Source organism: Ammodytes marinus (assembly GCF_949987685.1).
Source record: "Ammodytes marinus genome assembly, chromosome: 16".
NCBI classification, from domain to species: Eukaryota; Metazoa; Chordata; class Actinopteri; order Uranoscopiformes; family Ammodytidae; genus Ammodytes; species Ammodytes marinus.
In genome coordinates, this window is record NC_137220.1 from 29,148,684 (window position 1) to 29,172,813 (window position 24,130).

The following is a 24,130-nucleotide window of genomic DNA, read 5'->3' on the forward strand; positions in this document are numbered from 1 at the left end:
TTTCTTTAACGTATGGGCAATCTCTAGCCCAGTGTCCCTCCTCCTTACAGACATAACACGGGTGGCTTTGATTTCCATTCCCTTTTCCATTATACTTGCCGCGCCCCCTGCCATTGTTATTATTCCGTTGGTTTTGTTGGGGGTATTGGTTCTGCTGTGGCTGTGGGTTCTGATAGTTCTGATAGTAGGTGGGAGCAGGTTGCTCAGGGGGTGGGGACTGAGATCTCACAGCCATTTGTTTGTTCTTAGACTTGGATTTGTCATTCTCCTCCACCTTTTGCTTCAACAGGCGTTCAGACAGCTCTTTCATCTCCTCCTCCTTTTTGTCCTGTTTAGTTTGCCACAGTTTATAGTAGTGTGCAACGGTGGACCTCCACTCAGTGAATTTCTTATTGTCGAAAGGCTCCAATGAACCCAGTGTTTTCTGAACGGATTCAGGGAGTCCTTTGATACACTGCATCCTCCACAGGGCTTGCATGGATTCATTTGAATCGTGTCTTGCATTTGTGTGCATTTCCCATAATTCAGCAGCTCTCTTCAAGAAGGACAGTATTGACTCGCCCTTGTTGATCTTAATGTCCGCCACGTCAGTGATAGTTCTTTCTGTAGGAAACTGCTCACGTAGTGCCGTCCATAGAGGAGCCCTAAACGTATTCAGGGGAGTGCTGTCAGATGTGGAGGATAGTATTCCTGCATTGACGAGGAGGCGGCATGCCATGTCAGAGCCCTCTACTCGACCTAGTAAGGCCTTCAGATCACCTGCACAGAGACTATCTCCCATAGTCAAGTTCTCGAATTGTCTGATCCACTGTCCAGCCCCTCCTGTGAGTTCAGGAAGCTTCTCAATGAGTGTTTCAATGTCTCTATGGGCAAAAGGCGTGTAGACGTGTGCTCCAGTAGCTGCTACACGTAGTGGCATTTGGAAATTAGTGGGGACTCCAGGTGTTGATGTAGATCTAGCCATGCTTCTGGTTCGCATGACAGAGGGGATAAAGGGACCGGTGCCACTGGGGCCTGGTTGAGGGCTCGGTGTGGCCATGGGAGGGGTGTCGACGAGCAGGCTCCCAGTCGCTTCTCCCTCTTTTTCTTCCAGACCAGCCCTAACTTTATCAAGTCTTTTCTTAATGTGCTCAGCAACGTCCTCCTCCGTAGGTGACTGTCTTTGTCTTTGGAGACAAAGGCATCTCGGGGTCATTGCAGGTGGGAATGAGGTAGTGTTAGGGGAAGCAACAGGGCATACCTGTTCCTCAATTTCGTAACTGTACATCTTTTGCTAGGGGGGGAAATAACAAAACCTAGAAATAAAAATAAAGAAGTGTTCCCCTTGAATTTGAATTATAGAGATATCAGTCAAAACTAAGATATCTTGCCTTTTTTTGTGTTGTCAGAGCGATCGCTGCCTTCAACTAGAGATAAGACCCACCAACTGTCCACTAGAACAAGCCTGGGGCCTAAAAAGGGATAAAAGAAAAGAAAGTTAACGACACTAATAATACACACTACACAGTATAATTACTAATGTTTGGTAATTACTAGTTCATCAACCATGCATTTCGAGAAGACACTATTTATCTCTCCCTCTTTTTTCAAAAGAAACTCTTTTTTAAAAACACAGCTGATCACATTTATATGTTTTTCACATCAAAATTAGTCTAACAATCAAGACACTATTGCGTCTGGAGTACCTTTAACTTGAGATATTAGAAGGATAGTCCACGCCTTAAAAAATAAATCAAAAAACAAACATCAAAAACGTGTGGCACCTTTAAATTGAGATATCTATCTTCATTGTCTATAATCACGGCCCTATATTAAATGAAATACCACAAAGCGTGTATTTAACCTTATGAAACAAAACTTTAAAGCTCACAGAGCTTGGGGCAGATCTTTTCAAAGAGAACCCTCAGAGTGAGAGTGAACTCAACTACATTAGTATCTTATTCAAACGGGACCTATATAATACTATGCATGATTATACAATACATTTATTCCTTTTAATCTGATAATAGTCAATAGTCCTGTAAAACAGTGCCACTTTTGCGCATTTCAATGAGAACTCTCCGCAGGCTTCGTGTGTGTGTGATGTTTGGACGTCAGCGTGTGTGTGTGTGTGTGATGTGTTTAGCAGCGTCAGCGTGTGTGTGCGTGTTTGAGGTAATACTCTGTTAGTATCTGTTCTGAGGTAGACAATAAATAACATGCAAACACTAGACAAATACATAAACATGCAGTTATATAACGTACAATTATTTCCATGCTGGTGTGAGAGAAAATTACAGAGCCCACGCCAAAAGCATTATTTTTCGTAACTCCACACATGAGTCTTATTGTCAAACATTAACCCCACACATGGGCTTGTCCAACCCTGCCAGCCGTCCTGTGTAATCTACGGTTTCAGCCCCCTCCCCTCTACGCAGCCGTCGCCGACGAAGAAAAAAGCGCGCTTCCACGTAATTACAATTTTATATTTATTTATAACACAGAGCTCTACTTAAAACATGTCCTAACACACGCTCAGAGAGTCACTCTTCTAGACAAATAACTGGTTAAAACAGTTCAATCTATTTAGAAAGACAGAGAAAATAGACTTTGTCACGAAGAGCAGCTTCCGCCCACATCTTTACTCCGTTCATTGCTCTGTGCAAACTGTTAAAACCTTCCCACACAAGGATACAGTCCCCTGTTTCAAACATCCACTGCGTTTGGTCAGCCCGCTGTATAATTACATAACCGTTTTCGAACATCCAAATAAATGAGGAGTCTCCTCGCTAAACTGACGCGGATTAGATAATCCTCATAACAAATGTCATACATCAAACACTTGTATCCGAATTCAGGTTCTGGCAGTTCATAATCATTTTATCAAACACAAATCAACCCGGGCTCTGTAATCTAGGGAAAAATAATTAACCAGCATTTCAAAAGCACAGAAAGGACAGACATTAGCACATAAACAAAACACATATGCCAGAATTTTTCCTGCTTCTGCCGACATCATTTTTCATTCTCCAAAACAAATTAAAAAATTCAAACTAACTTAAATTTATACCACTCTGTTAGGACCCGGCTTCAGACTCACCACTCAACAAAATTTGGCATAGTCAAATATGAACTTTGGTTTTAAAAAACAACAGGTGTTCAATTACCTTTTTTCTTTTTTGTCAGCTGATGTGTTGAGTGGAGGCTCCGCTTCCAGGCCCGACCAGCTGGTCGAGGCTCGTCCTCCTCTCTTCCCCCTCTTTAGGACGTCGGGGTCACCAATTTAATAAAACTATAATATTAATTCACGTATTCGTTTCTTAAGAGGAATGGAAGATGCAAAAATGCTCGAGGAGTCAGACGAAAAAAGTTCTATGGTATTTAATGAAAAATGATGTTCAGCAGGTTACAGTTATGCAGGTCAAGCGAACAGCCAAAAAAGTAAAGTGTCTCTCTCTTCATCAACACATTATACAAGTACAGATATGCATTTGATTGGTCTATTTTGGATCATCCTCTTCTTTCGTCTTCCGGGTTGTTGAATCTGCCATATGGGGAGTGAAACGCCTGAGCTGTGTCCTTGATAGAATAAGGTGTCTTATCTGTTGCTACACTACCATGTGAGCGAGCTTACAGAGGGCCATTGTTTAAAAAGGGATACTCCTTGGCCTCGAGGCTTTGGGAAAGTCAAAATTTGTACATCAGTATGTCATGAAATGTCTAAGTTCTTACAGAAGGAGCGTTTTAACGCAGTATAGAGTTCTACGACTTTCTATATCATATGTTTATCAATGATTAATTGTTAGTTAGGCTATATAAGATATATTGATTAAATGAATTAATGATGGAGATATATCATCATTAATTATTGAGAATTAAAAATCCTGACAGCTCCGTGAGAGGTGACACTGCATCAACTCATTGCAATCAGGTGTGTGTGTAGCACTGACTGGCATTAGTTGATGCTGTGTCACTTACCACTCTCACGGAGCCGAAAAGAGTTTGGTGCCCTCACACTTTCAACACACGGACATGCACTATATTGCTTCCTGATCATTTGAATCTCACACGCCCGGCGCAAGCTAGGAAACAGCTTCACGACAGCTGGCGTCGTAAAAATACTACCGCTTTTGTCCAAAGGGGCCGCCAACGTGCCATTTTACTGGTAGTGGCTTTAATGCAAGTGAAGGATTTGCAACAAAATATTAAGTCTTATTTACTTTAACTTATTTTAAGTCTATCTGTTCCAATACTTTTGCTCACCTACAAATGTGGTGTTCCTTTACAAATTATGCTACCTTCTCAGTTGTGTTTCAGATCCAGATGTAAATACCTGGAAATGAAAGCTGAAATGGTGATCGGTCGTCTCATATTTTGGTGTCAAACCCAAATGTTTCCAGTCTACAGCAAAAATAAAGGAATTGGCCTCACTGTTCCAATACTTCTGGAGGGGACTGTATATGTAATTGTATTTTTGGCATTTATTTTTCCGAACAAAATCTATCACTCATAAGACATTTAACCTTGAGAATAGTTCTAAGAAAGATTATGGAAAGTTTAGTGGATGCAAGTGCTTTAGAAGTTGAGATTTTTGGTTCAGAGTATTGAAAAAAACGAATGTTGAGATAATGGCCGTTAAATATGGTTGTATAGGAGCAGTGGCGGCTCCTGACAATAATCTCAGGGGGGGCAATTGTTGCCATGATGGGAAATATGACCCAAAATTAACCTAAATCAGATAGCATATGACAATGTCATATTGCATTTAACTGTTTGTTTTTCCTGTTCATCTGGCATAACCACTCTGGCAACATTAGACAAGCATTGCACTGTACAGTATTTTTGGAAATTAAGTTAGTTAATTTCTTGAATAAAATTATTTTAGCTCTAAAATGATTTAATTATCCGGCTGTGGCCATCACAGATAACTTGTCATCTACCAGTGTGCTCCTCAGATAGGCTTCCTTTAAAAGTTAGGAGACAAAAATGGATGCTGGCATAGCATGTGCAACATTAACAGTGCTAATCATCACATTGGTTTGGGTTACTACTGTCTACAGCACTTGGTAGGCGGGTTTATGTCGGACGGTGAAAGCAGCTGTCAGCTAAACGACGATCAACAGCTGATCGCCGTTCAATAGCCGATCAGCTGTTGAACGGCGCTGGCTCGTATATGCAGATTGATGTTTAATGTTTGTTTTACCTTTTCTGAGAGATGATGCATAGGGGTGACACCCAAAGTTATCCATGCGGTCTCTGTGCTGCCATCAGGATGGATAAAAAGCCAGTATACAGTCCATATCATCATGCAGCGGCAGCAGGACAGAGCGTTAGCGCATTAGCATCCTGCTAGCCTCGTTAGCCGTTCAAACGAGCCCCGTGAAAATCCGCGTTTATAAGATCCCCCAATCCATCTTGGTAGATACTTGCTTGATGGTCACATTTTGTCTGGGAAAGACCTAGTCCGAGTCCGATCAAGTAAGTAGCTTGCCAGCCTAGCCTGAGTTGATATAAAGTTGTGTTGGTCTTGAATATGACCGCTCTGGGCTGCATACTGGACATGTGACTGTATCAGTCACTGTAATTGGTTTATTGTTTACTGTACGTATGACGACAACACGTTAGGGCGAGCACCCCCGGAACCCATAGAGATTGCATTGCGAGGCTTGCCGTTTGAAAAAAAAAAGTTTTACATTGATGTCTATGAGAGCGCTGGGGGCGATTTTCAACCAGCCCGACATCGCCCCAGAGTGACGGTACAGAGCACAGACGCTGATTGTACAATGATATTGTACAATCAGGGCGACTGTGTACATTATTGGGCGACTGTGGCTCAGGTGGCAGAGCGGGTCGGCCGATGATCAAAGGGTTGGAGGTTCGATCCCCGCCCTGCCACCTGTGTCATGGTTGTTGTGTCCTTGGGCAAGACACTTCACCCACCTTGCCTCGTGTGAATGTCGATAGTTAGCCTGCTATCGGTGTATGAATGAGTGTGTGAATGGTAACGTGTAAATGGGAACAGGTCTCCCTTGCAAAAAAGTCTTCGGACTCAATGGGATTTACCTGTATAAATAAAGGTTAAGAAGAATATTCAGACTTAGATGCAGGTAAAAACTGTATTGAAATCATAAATTATGATTATTAATACAAAAAAAAAAAAAAAAACATCATTATTATTCATTATTATATTTTCGTTTTTTGCTGATATGGCTCAAGGAGGGCGGCGCCCTATCGCCCTCTATGGGCGAGCCGCCACTGTATAGGAGTATTATACCGGTGCTTGAAAAAACAATGTTTTTGCCTGCAGTGTCTCACCTTAACTTTGGATTCTTATACTTTGGCGCCTTCTGGTGGTTGAATGATGAGAAAGACTGATGTCAATGTCACTATTGAGAGTGAAAGGAAAAACCATTCCTGTCTTGATGCTTGTTTCAGGGCGCTATGGGGTCTTTCTACAGGACCAATGGGAGCTGTTAGAGAAAATGGGTAAGTCAGTGTTTAACTAGGGGTGGGAAAAATAATCGATTCTCTGATGCATCGCGATTCTCTCTCGAACGATTCCGAATCGATTCAGATAAATTAATCATCGGAATTAAAAAAAAAAAAAAATTGGAAATTTGATTCGTAAATACTAGTACTTCCTGCGCCACTGCGCATGAACACCACACACATGCACGTTTTTAACAAAAGGGCTGAGAGCAGCAAACCCATATGACGTGCACCAGCTTTATTTATGTTTACGTTTTTGTATGAGAGCTGAATTCCAAGCCATACTATGCAAGCTGCATTTATTATTGCACTGTTCATAGAAAGTAATATTTGTGACAAAAAAAGCTTTTTCTCTATTACAATATTAGAGAAGGTAATTCATCTGTTGATTGTCTTTAATGATCATTACAAAACTAGGAAGTGATTAGCAAACTCTGAGTACCAAACTCGGATGTGTAATATAAATATATTTTTGAAATCACCCAAAAAAAAATTGCATCGAGATGCATTGAGAATCGATTTTTAATCAAATCGTTGACCTCTGAATCGGAATCGAATCGTGAGGTGCCAAGAGATTCCCACAAGCAGCAAATGTTTCCCTCTTCTTCTCCAGTGAAGTTAGCCAATGAAAAGCTGTCTGTGCCCATCACATGCAAGATCCGTGTGTTCAACGAGGTGGAGAAGACGGTCCTTTATGCCCAGATGCTGGAGAAAGCTGGATGTCAGGTGTGATAACAGGGACAGAATGCCCTGCTTCTCTGCTTCTGCACTCAATGGGCTTTTTGTAGTTTCAGGAAATATAAGAAAGGTCTCACAATGTCCTAAATTAGTTTTTGTCAAATTTCTTCCCAGCTACTAACAGTCCATGGCAGAACCAAAGACCAGAAAGGAGCCATGACGGGTATTGCTAGCTGGGAGCACATTAAGGCAGTACGGTGAGCTCCAATCACTATATTTGGACAAAATTGGATTATTGTATCGAAAGTTTCAAAACAAAACATGTTTTTCTTGAACTGAAAAACCATTTTACAATCTACAATTGTGTCTGCTCTTGATTATGGTGATAGTGTATACAGTGCTGCTCGAAAGTTTGTGAACCCTTCGGAGATATTTAGCTATTTTCCTTCAAAATAAGTAACTAATCTTATAAATTATATTTTACACTCAAATTCATAACATGACTTTTCAAATAATGGATTGTATGTTGTCATTGTTTATTTTTTTTAACAATATGTTTATTGGCTTTTCTTATTTTCAACAAAAACAATACAAAGAAGCACCACAAATATACAAACAATACTTACAAACTAACAAAAACAAATACAAGAATACAAAGTACAGGTCAAGTCAACAGAGATTAGGTTGAGGCCACAGCAAACAGTTTACATTTCAGGCCGATCAAAAGTCACAGTTCACAAATTCAGGTTAGGAGACTCTTTGTACAATAATCAAAGAATAGTCCGGTCCAAGATAGTTCAAATAGGGCTGCCAGATTTTGTAGAACTGGTCCACTTTGTGATGTATAATATTTGTGAGATATTCTAAGGGAATCAACTCCAGTAAAATCTTCCACCAACCATTTATAGAGGGGCTCTTATCATTAATCCACTGTAACAATATATTTTTTTCTAGCAGCAAAAGTTAGAATGTTGTATAACCCTTTGCCAGATTTAGTAGGTAAACTTCTACTTGGTAGACCTAATAGCAAACACATTGGATCCATTTCTAATTTGATACCAAATATTTTTTCAATTTCACTGAAAATGTCTGACCAATATTTCCGTAATTTATGACACGACCATAGACAATGAGTTAGGGTACCTATTTCTATTTTACATTTAAGACACAGAGGAGAAAGTGCCGGGTTGAAGGAATCCCTGCGATTAGGAGATGTATAAATCCTATGTATTATTTTTAGTCATTGTTTATTTTAACAAAAGAGTCCAATTTCATGGGTGCAAAAGTAAGTAGGAATATTGCACCTCCTTTCGCTGCAATAACCAGCCACAGCATTTCAATTGGATTCAGATCTGGACTTTGACTAGAACAATCCAGAACACGTATCTTCTTCTTCCTCAACTATTCCTTGGTTGTTTTGATGGAATGCTTCAGATCATTATCATGTTGTACCATTTTGGGCCGAGCTTTAACTTCATAACTGATGGCTTGAGGTTTTGTTCCAGGATATAACAGAATTCATGGTTCTCTGGACTACTTGGAGTTGTCCAAGTCCTGAGGAATAAAAACAGGTCCAGTTCTTAACGTTGCCACCACCTTGCTTCACTGCTGGAAGAAGGTTCTTTTGGTGTTGCATTTTCGGTCAACATGGCGGTTTTGGTTATGACCAAACAGTTTCTCCATGTGCTCTCTGGCAAAGTTGTTACGGACAGTTTTGTTCTTTTTGAGAGCACAGTGTTCTTCAGCAACCCTCCCATGAAAGCCATGTTGACTGAGATTTCTTCTTATTGTGGAAGCATGCACATGTGTCCCAAATGATGCAAGAGTGTTCGGCAAATGACTCGGGGGTTGATCTACTAAGATCTGAAATAAAGAGTGCTGAACTGCATTACCATTCTAAAAAAATGCACTTTTGGTTTGTGGGCGTTCTGCGTGAGATCAACTAAGAGTAAATGCGCTAATGACAACGGGTGCAAACATGTTAGAGGAAGTAGATCGAAAATGAGGGTTTTGCGCATTTTACTGGTTTCCGTGTTTGGACGGAAAGCAGAGTGACAGCAAGCGCTAAGAACAATTTAATTCCGTGGAATTAGAGGTGTTATTCAAAGGAAAACGTATGCACTGTTGCGCTACAGCCAATTTATATAAACCAAAAAAATGCGATATTGGAGAGTATCTGTGAGAAAAAAATAAATGCTGTGGGTAAAACAATAAGGACTGATGGAATTAACCCATTAATGACTGGCAATCTAGGATGCATGTCCTTAATGTCTGAGGGTTTGATGAAAAAATACTACGAATTGTCAACGTCTACCAAAACCTTAATATCTAAGCCTGTGTAGCACATAGAAACATGAAATAAAATACATTTAAAAGGTAAGGTTCACAGGTTTTATTTAAACATGCTCCCTTAGCGCTTACAAACCAACACATTTTTCTAAAAATCATCAAAATTAGATGGGGGAGAACAAAAAAGAATAAATAATATAAAATATTTAAAAGGAATGTGCTAAATGAGGTTATAATCCTGCTTCATTTAAGCATGGATAGTAGTGACTGAGTGTGCAGTGGAGAGATACAGATGGACAGATTGAGGAAGGAAGAGATAGCTTTATTTTATAATTTAGTTCAGTTATCACAAGCACCATAAATCCGACTTCCCAGTACAACTGGAACGCAGACTGACTCCCGGTCTGACTACTGGTCCAAACAGCTGTATACCACGGAGATGAAAATGAAACTGAAACTTAACAATTGCCTTGACTATTGCAATTCACTCCTCGCCGGCATCAGCACCACCTCCATTAACAGACTCCAACTGGTCCAGAATGCCAGGGCAGCTCCCAGGCTCTGGAACAGCATCCCCCAACATATCCGTGACTCTGAGTCCCTCACCATCTTACAGTCCCACCTCAAGACCCATCTCTTCTCCTCCGCCTACCCCTAGTTCACCCACCAACCCAAGCCCCATCAACTCTACATGTTCTTTTTGTTTGTTTATTGTTGTGTTTTGTTAAGCGCTCCGAGTGAGAGAAAAGCACTATACAGTGGAGGAAATAAGTATTTGATCCCTCACCGATTTTGTAAATTTTCCCACTTACAAAGAAATGAACGGTCTATATTGTTAATGCTAGGCTTATTTTAACAGTGATAGACAGAATATCAAAAAGAAAATCCAGAAAATCACATCAAAAAAAATATATAAATTATTTTGCATTTCATTGAGTGAAAAAAGTATTTGATCCCCTACCAATTATAAAGAATTATGGCTCCAACAGATTAGTCCTAGTGCTTTAAAAAAGTATTCCTAATCTCAATTTTTTCCTCTATAAAACACACTTGTCTCAACTTGTTACCTGTAAAAAAGACACCTGTCCACAGAGTCAATAAATCAAACTTCAACGTCTCCATCATGAGCAAGACCAAAGAGCTGTCTAAGGACATCAGGGACAAGATTGTAGACCTGCACAAGGCCGGAATAGACTAACAAGACCATTGGCGAGAAGCTGGGTGAGAAGGAGACAACTGTTGGTGCGATTATTCGAAAATGAAAGAAGCACAATATGACCATCAATCTCCCTCGGTCTGGGGCTCCATGCAAGATCTCACCTTGTGGCGTATCAATGATCATGAAAAAGGTGAGGGATCAGCCCAGATCTACACAGGAGGAGCTTGTTTATGATCCCAAGGCAGCTGGGACCACAGTCACCAAGAAAACCATTGGTAACACACTATGGATTGAAATCCTGTAGTGCCCTTAAGGTCCCCCTGCTCAAGAAGGGACATGTACAGAACCGTCTGAAGTTTGCCAATGAACACCTTAACGACTCAGATAATGCTTGGGAGAAGGTGATGTGGTCAGATTAAAACAAAATCAAGTTCTTTGGTATCATAGTGACTCGCCATGCTTAGAGGAAGAGGAGTTCTGACTATGACCCCAAGATCACCATTCCCACAGTCAAGCATGGAGGTTGAAGCATTATGCTTTGTGTTTCTCTTCTAAGTGGACAGGTGGACTTAACTGCATCGAGGGAAATATGGATGGGGCCATGTACCATGAAATACTGGGTGACAACCTCTTTCTCTCAGCCAGGTCCGTAAAAATGGGTCATGGATGGGTTTTCCAGCACGTCAATGACCCTAAAAATACAGCAAAGGCAACAAAGGAGTGGCTCAAGAAGAAGCACATGAAGGTCATGGAGTGGCCAAGCCAGTCTCCGGACCTTAATCCAATAGATCTGTGGAGGGAACTGAAGCTCAAGCGACAGCCTCGAAACCTTGAAGATTAGGAAAGGATCTGCAAAGAGGAGTGGTCCAAATAGTGGCAAAATAATTTATATCTTTTTTTTTATGTGATTTTCTTTTTGATAATCTGTCTATCACTGTTAAAATAAACCTAGCTTTAAAATTATAGACCGTTCATTTCTTTGTAAGTGGGCAAACTTACAAAATCGCTGAGGGATCAAATACTTATTTCCTCCACTGTATATCATCTAGTACCATAACATTGGTCCAACTCTTCCAATTCAAACTAAGGTTTCTGTGCTCCTTCATGCTCTGCTTTTTTTTTTTTTTTTTTTTTTTTCAAAGGTTTTTTTATTAAATGTTAGTAACAACGGAATTGTAGCACAGCGAGTACAAATTTTTTCCCCTTTTTCTCCCGAACATACCCCACCCACATCCCACCCTCACACCCAACAACACGAAACACACACCACAAGAAACAAAAACAAACAATCAATATGAAAAAACAAAACAAAAAAAAAACACGTAAAGAAATAAAATTAAATCAAATAAAAGAGGGGAGGGATTAGCTACTCTTCTATAATTATTGTTGGTTTTTTTTAAATAATTTAGGAAGGGGCGCCAAATTCTGTCAAATTCATTCTCGGATCCCTGGGTAGTGTAACGTATTTTCTCTAAATTCATACATGCCATAATGTCTCTAATCCAATGTGAGTGGGAAGGAGGAGCAGGATATTTCCACTTGAGTAAGATAACCCTACGAGCAAGTAATGAAGTAAAGGCCAGTACCTTCAGCTTCACATTAGGCAAGCCCGGATTTGGAGCAATGCCAAAAATTGCAGTGAAAGGGTTCGGCTCAATTTGATGCTGAAGTACTTCAGAAATTGTTTGAAAAACTGATGTCCAGAACTCAGTCAAGGTGGGACACAACCAGTACATGTGAAAGAGTGATGCCGGTGCGCTCTTACAGCTATCACAGGTCGGGTCTACATCGGGGAACATACGAGCTAATTTAGTTTTAGATATGTAGATACGATGTACTACTTTAAATTGCACAAGAGCATGTCGAGCGCACATGGAGGTAGAGTGTATCCGATCCAGGACTGAATCCCACGTGATCTGTGAAGGCAGAGCCTAGGTCCTGCTCCCACAGGGTTCTTATAGCTGCTAAAGAGGGGCTATGCAACTTTGAAATAAGGTTGAAAAACACAGAAATTGAGCCTTTTAATGTGGGGTTTACAGAAAGAAACAAATCGACATGATTGGCTGGCGGTTTATAAGGGAATTGGGGAATTAACTTCTGCGTAAAATGCCTGATTTGCAGAATTCGGAAAAAATTTGTCTTTTCGATACCAAAATGTTTTGTCAATTGGGAAAAACTAGCAAATAGATCATTAATAAATAAGTCACCGATGCATTTTAAGCCTTTTTTATGCCAGATCTTGAATGCACCATCCACCGTCAAGGGAATAAATAAATGATTAGCTGCAATTGGGCTGAAAAGTGAAAAATTCTGCATTCCAAAATTCTTCCTAAATTGGGTCCAGATTCGAAGGGAGTGCTTAATCACGGGATTACTGTTGGGAATAGCCGAAGAGAGTGGAAGTGCGGCGCTTAAGAGGGCAGATAGAGACAATGGGCTAACAGCGCTGGACTCCATTGTTACCCAGACTGGGGCTGAGTCGTCAAGGTGAAAATGCACCCAATACACTAAAGAACGGATATTAGCAGCCCAGTAATAGTATTGGAAATTAGGGAGGGCCATTCCGCCTGTTTGTTTTGGTCTTTGAAGAAATGCTTTCCTTAACCGAGGGTGTTTACCATTCCAAATATAATTTATCATTAAAGAGTCAAGGGCCTGAAAAAAGGATTTGGGGAGAAAGATGGGGAGACATTGGAATAGATATAGGAACTTTGGGAGTAATGTCATTTTAATTGAATTTATTCTACCTATGAGAGAGAAAGCCAGAGGAGACCACTTCGATAATATTTGCTTCGCCTGATCCAATAATTTGAGGAAGTTCGATTTAAATAGGTTTTTAAAATTTCTGGTAAAACATACCCCAAGGTAACTCAGATGGTCTGTCACCACTTTGAGTGGGAGAGCTGTATAATCAAGTTTAAGAGCTTCTTTATTAATCGGAAAGAGTTCACTCTTGCTCAAGTTAAGTTTATAGCCAGAAAACTGACTAAAGACCTCCAACACAGAAAGTGCCTCCAGTAAAGAGGTGGCTGGCTTGGCGACAAACAAAAGTAAATCATCGGCATATAATGATACCTTATGTTCAATTCCTCCTCTCCATATCCCCTGAATCTGTTTGTTACCTCTGATGGCAATCGCAAGTGGTTCGATTGCAATAGCAAAAAGGAGCGGGCTCAAAGGACAACCCTGCCGGGTCCCACGGTGCAGATCAAAACTACAGGTCCTTCTCATATAATTAGCATATTGTGATAAAGTTGATTATTTTCCATAATGTAATGATAATAATTGAACTTTCATATATTTTAGATTCATTGCACACCAACTGAAATATTTCAGGTCTTTTGTTGTTTTAATACTGATGATTTTGGCATACAGCTCATGAAAACCCCAAATGCCTATCTAAAAAAATTAGCATATCATGAAAAGGTACTCTAAACGAGCTCTTAACCTAATCATCTGAATCAACTAATTAACTCTAAACACCTGCAAAATATTCCTGAGGCTTTTAAAAACTCCCAGCCTGGTTCATTACTCAAAACCGCAATCATGGGTAAGACTGCCGACCTGACTGCTGTCCAGAAGGCCATCATTGACACCCTCAAGCAAGAGGGTAAGACACAGAAAGAAATTTCTGAGCGAATAGGCTGTTCCCAGAGTGCTGTATCAAGGCACCTCAGTGGGAAGTCTGTGGGAAGGAAAAAGTGTGGCAGAAAACGCTGCACAACCAGAAGAGGTGACCGGACCCTGAGGAGGATTGTGGAAAAGGGCCGATTCCAGACCTTGGGGGACCTGCGGAAGCAGTGGACTGAGTCTGGAGTAGAAACATCCAGAGCCACCGTGCACAGGCGTGTGCAGGAAATGGGCTACAGGTGCCGCATTCCCCAGGTCAAGCCACTTTTGAACCAGAAACAGCGGCAGAAGCGCCTGACCTGGGCTACAGAGAAGCAGCACTGGACTGTTGCTCAGTGGTCCAAAGTACTTTTTTCGGATGAAAGCAAATTTTGCATGTCATTCGGAAATCAAGGTGCCAGAGTCTGGAGGAAGACTGGGGAGAAGGAAATGCCAAAATGCCTGAAGTCCAGTGTCAAGTACCCACAGTCAGTGATGGTCTGGGGTGCCATGTCAGCTGCTGGTGTTGGTCCACTGTGTTTTGTCAAAGGCAGGGTCAATGCAGCTAGCTATCAGGAGATTTTGGAGCACTTCATGCTTCCATCTGCTGAAAAGCTTTATGGAGATGAAGATTTCATTTTTCAACAAGACCTGGCACCTGCTCACAGTGCCAAAACCACTGGTAAATGGTTTACTGACCATGGTATTACTGTGCTCAATTGGCCTGCCAACTCTCCTGACCTGAACCCCATAGAGAATCTGTGGGATATTGTGAAGAGGAAGTTGAGAGACACCAGACCCAACACTGTGGATGAGCTTAAGGCCGCTATCGAAGCATCCTGGGCCTCCATAACACCCCAGCAGTGCCACAGGCTGATTGCCTCCATGCCACGCCGCATTGAAACAGTCATTTCTGCGAAAGGATTCCCGACCAAGTATTGAGTGCATAACTGGACATAAATATTTGAATGTTGACTTTTTTGTATTAAAAACACTTTTCTTTTATTGGTCGGATGAAATATGCTAATTTTTTGAGATAGGGATTTTTGGTTTTTCTTTACTTTTTTGCCAAAATCATCAATATTAAAACAATAAAAGGCTTGAACTACTTCAGTTGTGTGTAATGAATCTAAAATATTGGAAAGTCTAATGTTTATCAGTACATTACAGAAAATATTGAACTTTATCACAATATGCTAATTATATGAGAAGGACCTGTACTTGAGTAACGGCTGTTTGTTAATACTGAGGCAGAAGGGCATGCATATAATAATTTAACCCAAGAAGTGAAAACAGGACCCAAACCGAATTTCTCAAGGGTGAAAAACAAATAATTCCATTCTACTCTATCAAATGCTTTTTCAGCATCCATAGAAGCGAGGCATTCTGATTCAATATTTCTGGGGGAATATAAAATGTTCATTAGCCGGTGGATATTATAAAATGATTGGCGTCCCTTTATAAACCCACAGTTTGGTCGGGGGATATGATAGAGGGGAGAACATCCTCCAATCTGTGGGCGAGAATTTTAGCAAGTATCTTCACATCCGTATTTAATAGTGAAATTGGTCGGTATGATGCACAATCTAGAGGATCTTTATCCTTTTTTAACAACAGGGAAATACAGGCCTGGTAGAACGAAGGCGGGAGTTTACCTGAGTCAAATGAGTCTGAGAATACTGAACATAAAAAAGGCGATAATTCGGCTGAAAATTTCTTAAAAAAGTCAGATGGAAGTCCGTCTGGACCAGGAGATTTGCCTGATTGCATAGATGTTATTGCTGCAATAATTTCCCTCTGAGTAATAGGTGCCTCAAGGCTATGTCTCAGGTCTTGAGAAAGGGAAGGCATGTTTAGGTTACTGAAAAAGGTTTCCATCACCGCTGCGTCTACTGTACAATCAGAACTATACAAATTTGAATAAAATGTTTTGAACTTTTCGTTTATCAATTTCTGATCTGATGTTGTACACCCACTGTCTGTCCGTATTCCAGGGATGAGTTGCTTCGCTCTAAATCCGCGCAGTTGATTGACCAGGAGTTTGCCAATCTTGTCACCATGCTCTTAAAAAGTACTTCTGCTCCTAAGCAACTGGTCAGCAACCTGACGAGAGGAAAGAAGGTTGAATTCTGTCTGAAGTTTTAAACGTTCTTTGTAAAGTTCAGATGAAGGTGAATTAGCATATTGTCTGTTTATGTTCAGAATCTGATCAGCTATTTCAGTTTGTTTCTGTTTTGTACACTTATTTTTGTATGCTGCAAATGATATAATTTCACCTCTCAAATAGGCTTTCAGGGCTTCCCAAATTGTTGCATTGGACACATCTGGTGTTTTATTTATACTCAAAAAAGTTTTAATATGTGTAGAGATGTGTGAAAGAAAACTCTCATCTGTGAGCAACAATGGATCCAGTCTCCACTGTCTTCTTGTCAGAGAAAGCCAGTTGAAGGAGCAGAGGAGCATGATCTGAGATCACAATACTTTCATAACTGCATGACTTTAGGTCTGACATCAATGAATTATCAACAAAAAAATAATCAATTAGGGTGTAAGTGTGGTGGACATGTGAAAAGAATGAATATTCTCTTCCTGTGGGGTATAAAAACCTGTATGGATCAGAGAGGCTATAATCATGCTCTGCTTTTGATATCAAAAGTAAATCAAATTAATCATGCTGATTAACATCCTGTAACTAATGTTTTGGTGTGTTCTATCTACAGGAAAGCAGTCAATATCCCCGTGTTTGCAAATGGCAACATTAACGATCTGAGTGATGTGGAGCGCTGCATCCAGGAAACTGGAGTGCAGGGAGTCATGAGTGCAGGTTTACAATCCATGACTGCAGTGACTCATTTTGTGACAATATTTAGTTAATTTACACATTGTAACCTAAGTATTGTGATATATTATGTGAATTCATGCATTGCTTTGAAACACATTTCTGTGTCCGTTTTTCAATTCATTTGTAGAGGGGAATCTCCATAACCCAGCACTGTTTGAGGGGTGCAGCCCCCCAGTGTGGGAGATGGCCGAGGAATACTTGGAGGTGGTGAAACAGTACCCTCCCTGCACTCTGTCCTACGTACGAGCCCACCTCTTCAAGCTCTGGCACCACACGTATGTCTCTCTTTGTATGCATGGAAGATAGGCTCAGCAGCAGAGAGGTTATTAGTCCATCCATATTACATAATTACATTTCTTTTTTAAAGTGAAACGTGACATACTATATAGCGCTTACCCAGAATAGTCGACTATTTAACGATTTGAGGGAAGGAGCCTGATTAGACTGCCTATCTCACAGTCGAATAGTCGCAAAATGTGTTTATGAAACAAGGATCATTTTATTCTAGCCATATGGCGATGCTGATTAACTGATTTTACATGCAATTGATTGGTTTTTCCCAATAAATCATTATACATTACCTATTTAGGTATAAATATCAGCCTATTAATATTAATTTAATAATTCTCCTTAAAACGGCTACGAGGAACTTTTAAATAGAGTGGAGGAAATAAGTATTTGATCCCTCACTGATTTTGTAAGTTTGCCCACTTACAATGAAATGAACGGTCTATAATTTTAATGCTAGGTTTATTATAACAGTGATAGACAGAATATATCAAAAAGATATAAATTATTTTGCATTTCATTGAGTGAAATACAGTAAGTATTTGATCCCCTATCAAAACATTGCTTAGTACTTGGTGGAGAAACCCTTGTTGGCACACATCTCAGGAGGATATTTGGACCATTCCTCTTTGCAGATCCTCTCCTAATCTTTAAGGTTTCAAGTAGGGCTGGCCCGAATTATTCGAATATTCAAATTCTCGTTCGGAAAATTAGTATTCGGAGCTTAAATTAGTATTCGGAGCTTCGTTTTTTTTTTTTTTTTTTTTTTTAATAATTAAAAAAAAAAAATCAAAATTTTTTTTGCAAGAAGCTAGTACTGCAATATAATGTCATCAAATAATTTTATATTTGGATATAAAAATTAGTAATATTGTAGTAGTAGTATTGCTCATTTAGGAGGATATTACATCACTAAGTGTCATAGCGCATCCATTACTTCACCTCCGAGCGCGTAAATCTTCAACAAAATATGCAGATACTGTCAAAATCGGTTCCAGGGAGTATATAGGGATTATTAAGTTTATTTATTTATTTTTTATTTTTTTTTTTTTTTTGTGTTGTTTTTGATGGTGTGTTTTTCTGGAACGAATATTCGAATATTCGCTCGGAAATATTCGAAGCCTGAAAAATGGCATTCGGGCCAGCCCTAGTTTCAAGGCTGTCGCTTGAACTTCAGTTCCCTCCACAGATCTATTGGATTAAGGTCCGGAGACTGGCTATGCCACTCCATGACCTTAATGTGCTTCTTCTTGAGCCACTCCTTTGTTGCCTATGCTGTATTTTTAGGGTCATTGACGTGCTGGAAGACCCATCCACGACCAATGTTTACGGACCTGGCTGAGAGAAAGAGGTTGTCACCCAGTATTTCATGGTACATGGCCCCATCCATAGTTCCCTCGATGCAGTGAAGTCCACTTGTCCCCTTAGAAGAGAAACACCCCCAAAGCATAATGCTTCAACCTCCCTGCTTGACTGTGGGTATGGTGTTCTTGGGGTCATAGTCAGAATTCCTCTTCCTCCAAGCATGGCGAGTCACTATGATACTACATAACTTGATTTTGTTCTAATTTGACCACATCACCTTCTCCCAAGCATTCCATGAGTTGTTCAGGTGTTCATTGGCAAACTTCAGATGGTTCTGTACATGTCCCTTCTTGAGCACGAGGACCTTACAGGCACTACAGGATTTCAATCCATTGCGGCATAGTGTGTTACCAATGGTTTTCTTGGTGACTGTGGTCCCAGCTGCCTTGGGATCTTAAACAAGCTCCTCCCGTGTAGAACTGGGCTGATCCCTCACCTTTCTCATGATCATTGATACCCCACAAGGTGAGATTTTGCATGGAGCCCCAGACCAAGGGAGATTGATGGTCATTTTGTGTTTCTTTCATTTCCGAATAATCGCACCAGCAATTGTCTCCTTCTCACCCAGCTTCTCGCCAATGGTATTGTAGTCTAATCTGGCCTTGTGCAGGTCTACAATCTTGTCCCTGATATCCTTAGACAGCTCTTTGGTCTTGCCCATAATGGAGATGTTGGAGTTTTATTTATTGACTCTGTGGACAGGTGTCTTTTATACAGGTAACAAGTTGAGACAGGTGTGATTTATACAGGAAACTAGTTGAGATTAGGAATACTTTTTTAAAGCACGAGGTATAATCTGTGGGAGCCAGAATTCTTTATAGTTGGTAGGGGATCAAATACTTATTTCACTCAATGAAATATAAAATAATTTCTATCTTTTTTTTATGTGATTTTCTGAATTTTCTTTTTGATATTCTGTCTATCACTGTTAAAATAAACCTAGCTTTAAAATTATAGACCGCTCATTTCTTTGTAAGTGGGCAAACTTACAAAATCGTTGAGGGATCAAATACTTATTTCCTCCACTGTATCTTTAAAACAGCCTAATTTTTCCTCTGATAATCATAAATTACCTTTAACAGCAAACAAGACCATCAGTGCATCATCCAAAAGCAGTTTTTATATAGTTTTTATTAATGCCTTTGGTCTGGTCGCACACCCAGTTCGATTTTCGGCTTGCGCATGCAGGCTCTGTCGTCACATATTCGAATTGGCCGCAGATTTCAGTGTAGCGCAGCAACGCGATTTGAGTAGCCTATCCCTCCAGGTGAGCCTTGTTTGAGGCAGTTATTTGTCGTCATAATGGCTGATAATTGAGCAGCACCATCAAAGAAAATTTAATGAAGAACAACTAAAAGCTAAAAGGGAGAGTGATAGTCGGGCGGGAGGAGGGTGTTGCCAAGCAACGTGGAAACAATTTAATGGGAGTGAACTAGTCCTGCAGTGTTTACTCCTAAGTGAATGAACGGTTCTAAAACAAAGTTTACTTTGCTTCATCATCATCAGATGACCATGATTCATCTGAAATACAGTGCGTTCCAAATTATTATGCAAATTATATTTTTCTCAGATTTTCCTAAATAGTCGATGCAAATGACAGTCAGTATAATTTAAGTCATCAACCGTTAAAGTATGATTCACATTTTATTGAACAAACCTCCCAATGATAACAGTATTTTTTTTTCAAAAATAAAAAATCTCAAAATGCACTGTTCCAAATTATTATGCACAACAGAGTTTCAAAACATTGTATGGGTTGTGAAGAATTAAAAATGGTCATTTGTTGAATTTGCAGAATGTGGAGGTCATATTTAGTGAAATCAAAAGCTATTTCAATCAAAAACATCTTAACAGGCCAAGTTAGATGTTAACATAGGACCCCTTCTTTGATATCACCTTCACAATTCTTGCATCCATTGAACTCGTGAGTTTTTGGAGAGTTTCTGCTTGAATATCTTTGCAGGATGTCAGAATAGCCTCCCATAGCTGCTGTTTTGATGTGAACTGCCTCCCAACCTCATAGATCTTTTGCTTGAGGATGCTCCAAAGGTTCTCAATAGGGTTAAGGTCAGGGGAAGATGGGGGCCACACCATGAGGTTCTCTCCTTTTATGCCCATAGCAGCCAATGACACAGAGGTATTCTTTGCAGCATGAGATGGTGCATTGTCATGCATGAAGATGATTTTACTATGGAAGGCACTGTTCTTCTTTTTGTACCACGGAAGAAAGTGGTCAGTCAGAAACTCAACATACTTTGCAGAGGTCATTTTCACACCGTCAGGGACCCTAAAGGGGCCTACCAGCTCTCTCCCCATGATTCCTGCCCAAAACATTACTCCACCACCTCCTTGCTGACGTTGCAGTCTTGTTGGGACATGGTGGCCATTCACCAACCATCCACTACTCCATCCATCCGGACCATCTAGGGTTGCACGGCACTCATCAGTAAACAAGACTGTTTGAAAATTAGTCTTCATGTATTTCTGAGCCCACTGCAACCGTTTCTGCTTGTGAGCATTGCTTAGGGGTGGCCGAATAATAGGTTTATGCATAACTGCAAACCTCTGGAGGTTTGCAGTTATGCATACCTGCTCTCTTTATCCGATGAATTTGTCTGGCAGAAATCTTCCTCATTATGCCTTTATCTGCACGAACCCGTCTGTGCTCTGAATCAGCCACAAATCTCTTCACAGTACGATGATCACGCTTCAGTTTCTTTGAAATATCGAATGTTTTCATACCTTGTCCAAGGTATTGCACTATTTGACGCTTTTCGGCAGAAGAGAGATCCTTTTTCTTTCCCATAGTGCTTGAAACATGTGGCCTTCTTAATAATGTGGAACTTCCTTCTTAAGTAGATTTCCTTTGATTGGGATCACCTGGCAAACTAATTATCACAGGTGTATGAGATTGATTTCAATGATCCAAGGTGCCCTGAGACACAATATCATACATATGTTTTATTGAAAAACAAAAAATTAAATGTTGATGACACTTCAATCCAATTTGCATAATAATTTGGAACACGGTGTAGTCATTATTTACAACAACATTTAAACACATTTCCTCATCGTGATCCATACTGCCGTCTCTCCTCTCGCTTTCTGTGAGGGCACGGAATCTTTCAGCTCCGTGAGAGTGGTTTGTGACACTGCATCAACTCTTTGCAATCGGGTGTGTGTGGCACTGACTGGCATTGAGTTGATGCAGTGTCACTAACCACTCTCACAGAGCCGAAAAGATTCCGTGCCCTCACACTTTCAACATGGACATGCACTATATTGCGTCCTAATCATTTGACACTCGCACCGGAAATCAGCTTTACGACAGCTGCCAGCCGCCAGAGTTCCACGTAGCCACTTTAAGCAGCCTTCACATAAGAACTTTGCGCTTCGCTAACCACCATGTACAGCGCAGCCAACGACAAAGCGGAGTTCAGGTATACTAATAATTAGTAATTACCTCTCGAACTCCCCAGTCTCATGACTCGAGCCCTCCGCCAGCAAGGTGCCCCGCGGCCCATCAACACCTTCTAGCGGCTGAGTTTTCAGAGCGGGGCACGGCATCCCTGACAGCTGGAGTCGAGACCGAGGAGCAAAACCTCGACGGAGCAGTCACAAACAAATGGAATCCCTGGGTAACTCAGGCACTGCCGCGTCCACCCCTTCCATAGGAAAGCAATTGCACAGCCAGCGCAAAGCGATCATGGGTAGGCTATAGAGCCTTTTATTGTGTGTTTATCACCACTGTAGTGTCGCAAATGAGAATAGGGATCAAGTCAGTCGACTATAGGCAAGACTTGACGAATCAGATTCGACAAGGTAAATTCTTAGTCGGGGACAGCCCTAATGCTATAGTTATCTAATCACAGGCACCCCCTGCCCGTTGGCAGATAAAAAAGTTTTTAACTATTTCTATGCTGCTGTTGAATCAGAGTTTATCACAATGGACGAGAGAATCAATATTGCGATCTTTGATTTCCCAGAAATGTACAATTGTCATTTTAACAGTTATAAATCTAAATCTAAGGACTTGACACAGCTGATAAATCCCTCTTTATCGCTGGTCCATGGTTACCTAGACCTTATCAAAGAAAACCTATAAAAGTAGCAACTAAACACAATTCCCTTTTTAACAGTTGTTCAATTCAACAGTAAGTGTGTAATACAGAAGATCTTATTCCTGCTTGGCATGTCTGCCTGCCGCACCTCCTCCGGCGCCCATCTGGTCAGCTGCAGGGTCGTCAGCTGGAGCCACCGTTCACTGATGTTTCGCCCCCTAGCCAGTACATCTCCCGGTGGGGGGGCAGTGGCCAGATGGGGACGTCTCCCCGCCACTCCCTGCAGCTGACCTTATTGGGGTGTTTTCCCCCACGCACAATCCCTCCTCCGTAGCCACAACCAGTAGCTTGACTTCTCAGCTTCCTCTGCCAGCTCTTTGACTGCCCTCTGTAGCTTTGCTCCAGTCATCCCAACTGCTCGCAGAATTTGCACTGTTGATTTCCCTACGAAACCCCGGCATCCAACTTCAACTGGGTGGATGGTTGAAGCCCAGCCAGCCTCCCTGCATTCGGCTGCCAACTCCGAATATTGGAGCCGCTTGAGCTTGTTTGCTGCCGGGATCCCTTGCTCCCAAGGAACGGTGAGCTCGATGACAAAAACCTTCTTTACGGCTGGGGACCACATCAGGACGTCTGGTCTGAGATTTGTTTGGATAATCTCAGGTGGAAATACTAAGCGCTTCCCCAGGTCAACCCTCATTCCCCATGCATTTCCAGGGGTGAGCAGAGAGGCCTTTCCCTTAGCTGACTTCTGGCAGTTCTCCCCTGGCTTGACGAAGGGGATACTGTGTTGACGGTGCCTTGAGGAGTTGTTAGCGGCCACTCTGCTGATCTCCAGCAGCTCTGCAAGCTTCCGTAGCACCTGATTATGCCGCCACGTGTAGCGCCCCTGGGTCAGAGCAACCTTGCACCCTGACAAGATGTGTTGCTGCACAAAGGGCAATTGTCCTCACTCCCATACCACTGGGAGAGGTTGCGTGGACAAGGGAGTGTGTCGTACGCTGCCCGCATCAGGAAGCTCAGCCGTGCCTGAGGGGTCCGCCAGATGTCTGCACAGCTGATGTTTCTGGTTGTGAACAATAAGTGAATATTAACAAATTCAAATAATAGGAGTTGCTATTTGGCTTTAAAGTGCAAACATAATTCACTTTAAGGAACGTAAGCGACGGTCTGACTTCCTTTGACTGCTTCACCTGTGTTACACGAGAGAATCAATATTGGACGAGAGAATCAATATTGCGATCTTTGATTTCCCAGAAATGTACAATTGTCATTTTAACAGTTATAAATCTAAATCTAAGGACTTGACACAGCTGATGAATCCCTCTTTATCGCTGGTCCATGGTTACCTAGACCTTATCAAAGAAAACC

At 41.1% G+C, this 24,130-nt stretch overlaps 1 protein-coding gene across 2 annotated transcripts in view; it reads left to right on the plus strand.

Moving 5' to 3' along the window:
* dus1l (dihydrouridine synthase 1-like) overlaps window positions 1–24,130 on the plus strand; it is a 117,816-nt gene that overhangs the window by 32,116 nt on the left and 61,570 nt on the right. For both annotated transcript variants that reach the window (XM_080043487.1, XM_080043486.1), the window contains exons 4-8: window positions 6,415–6,465; window positions 7,082–7,194; window positions 7,321–7,403; window positions 16,924–17,027; window positions 17,173–17,320. In XM_080043487.1, the coding sequence (XP_079899613.1) occupies window positions 6,415–6,465; window positions 7,082–7,194; window positions 7,321–7,403; window positions 16,924–17,027; window positions 17,173–17,320 (499 nt within the window). The remainder of the gene's footprint in view (window positions 1–6,414; window positions 6,466–7,081; window positions 7,195–7,320; window positions 7,404–16,923; window positions 17,028–17,172; window positions 17,321–24,130) is intronic.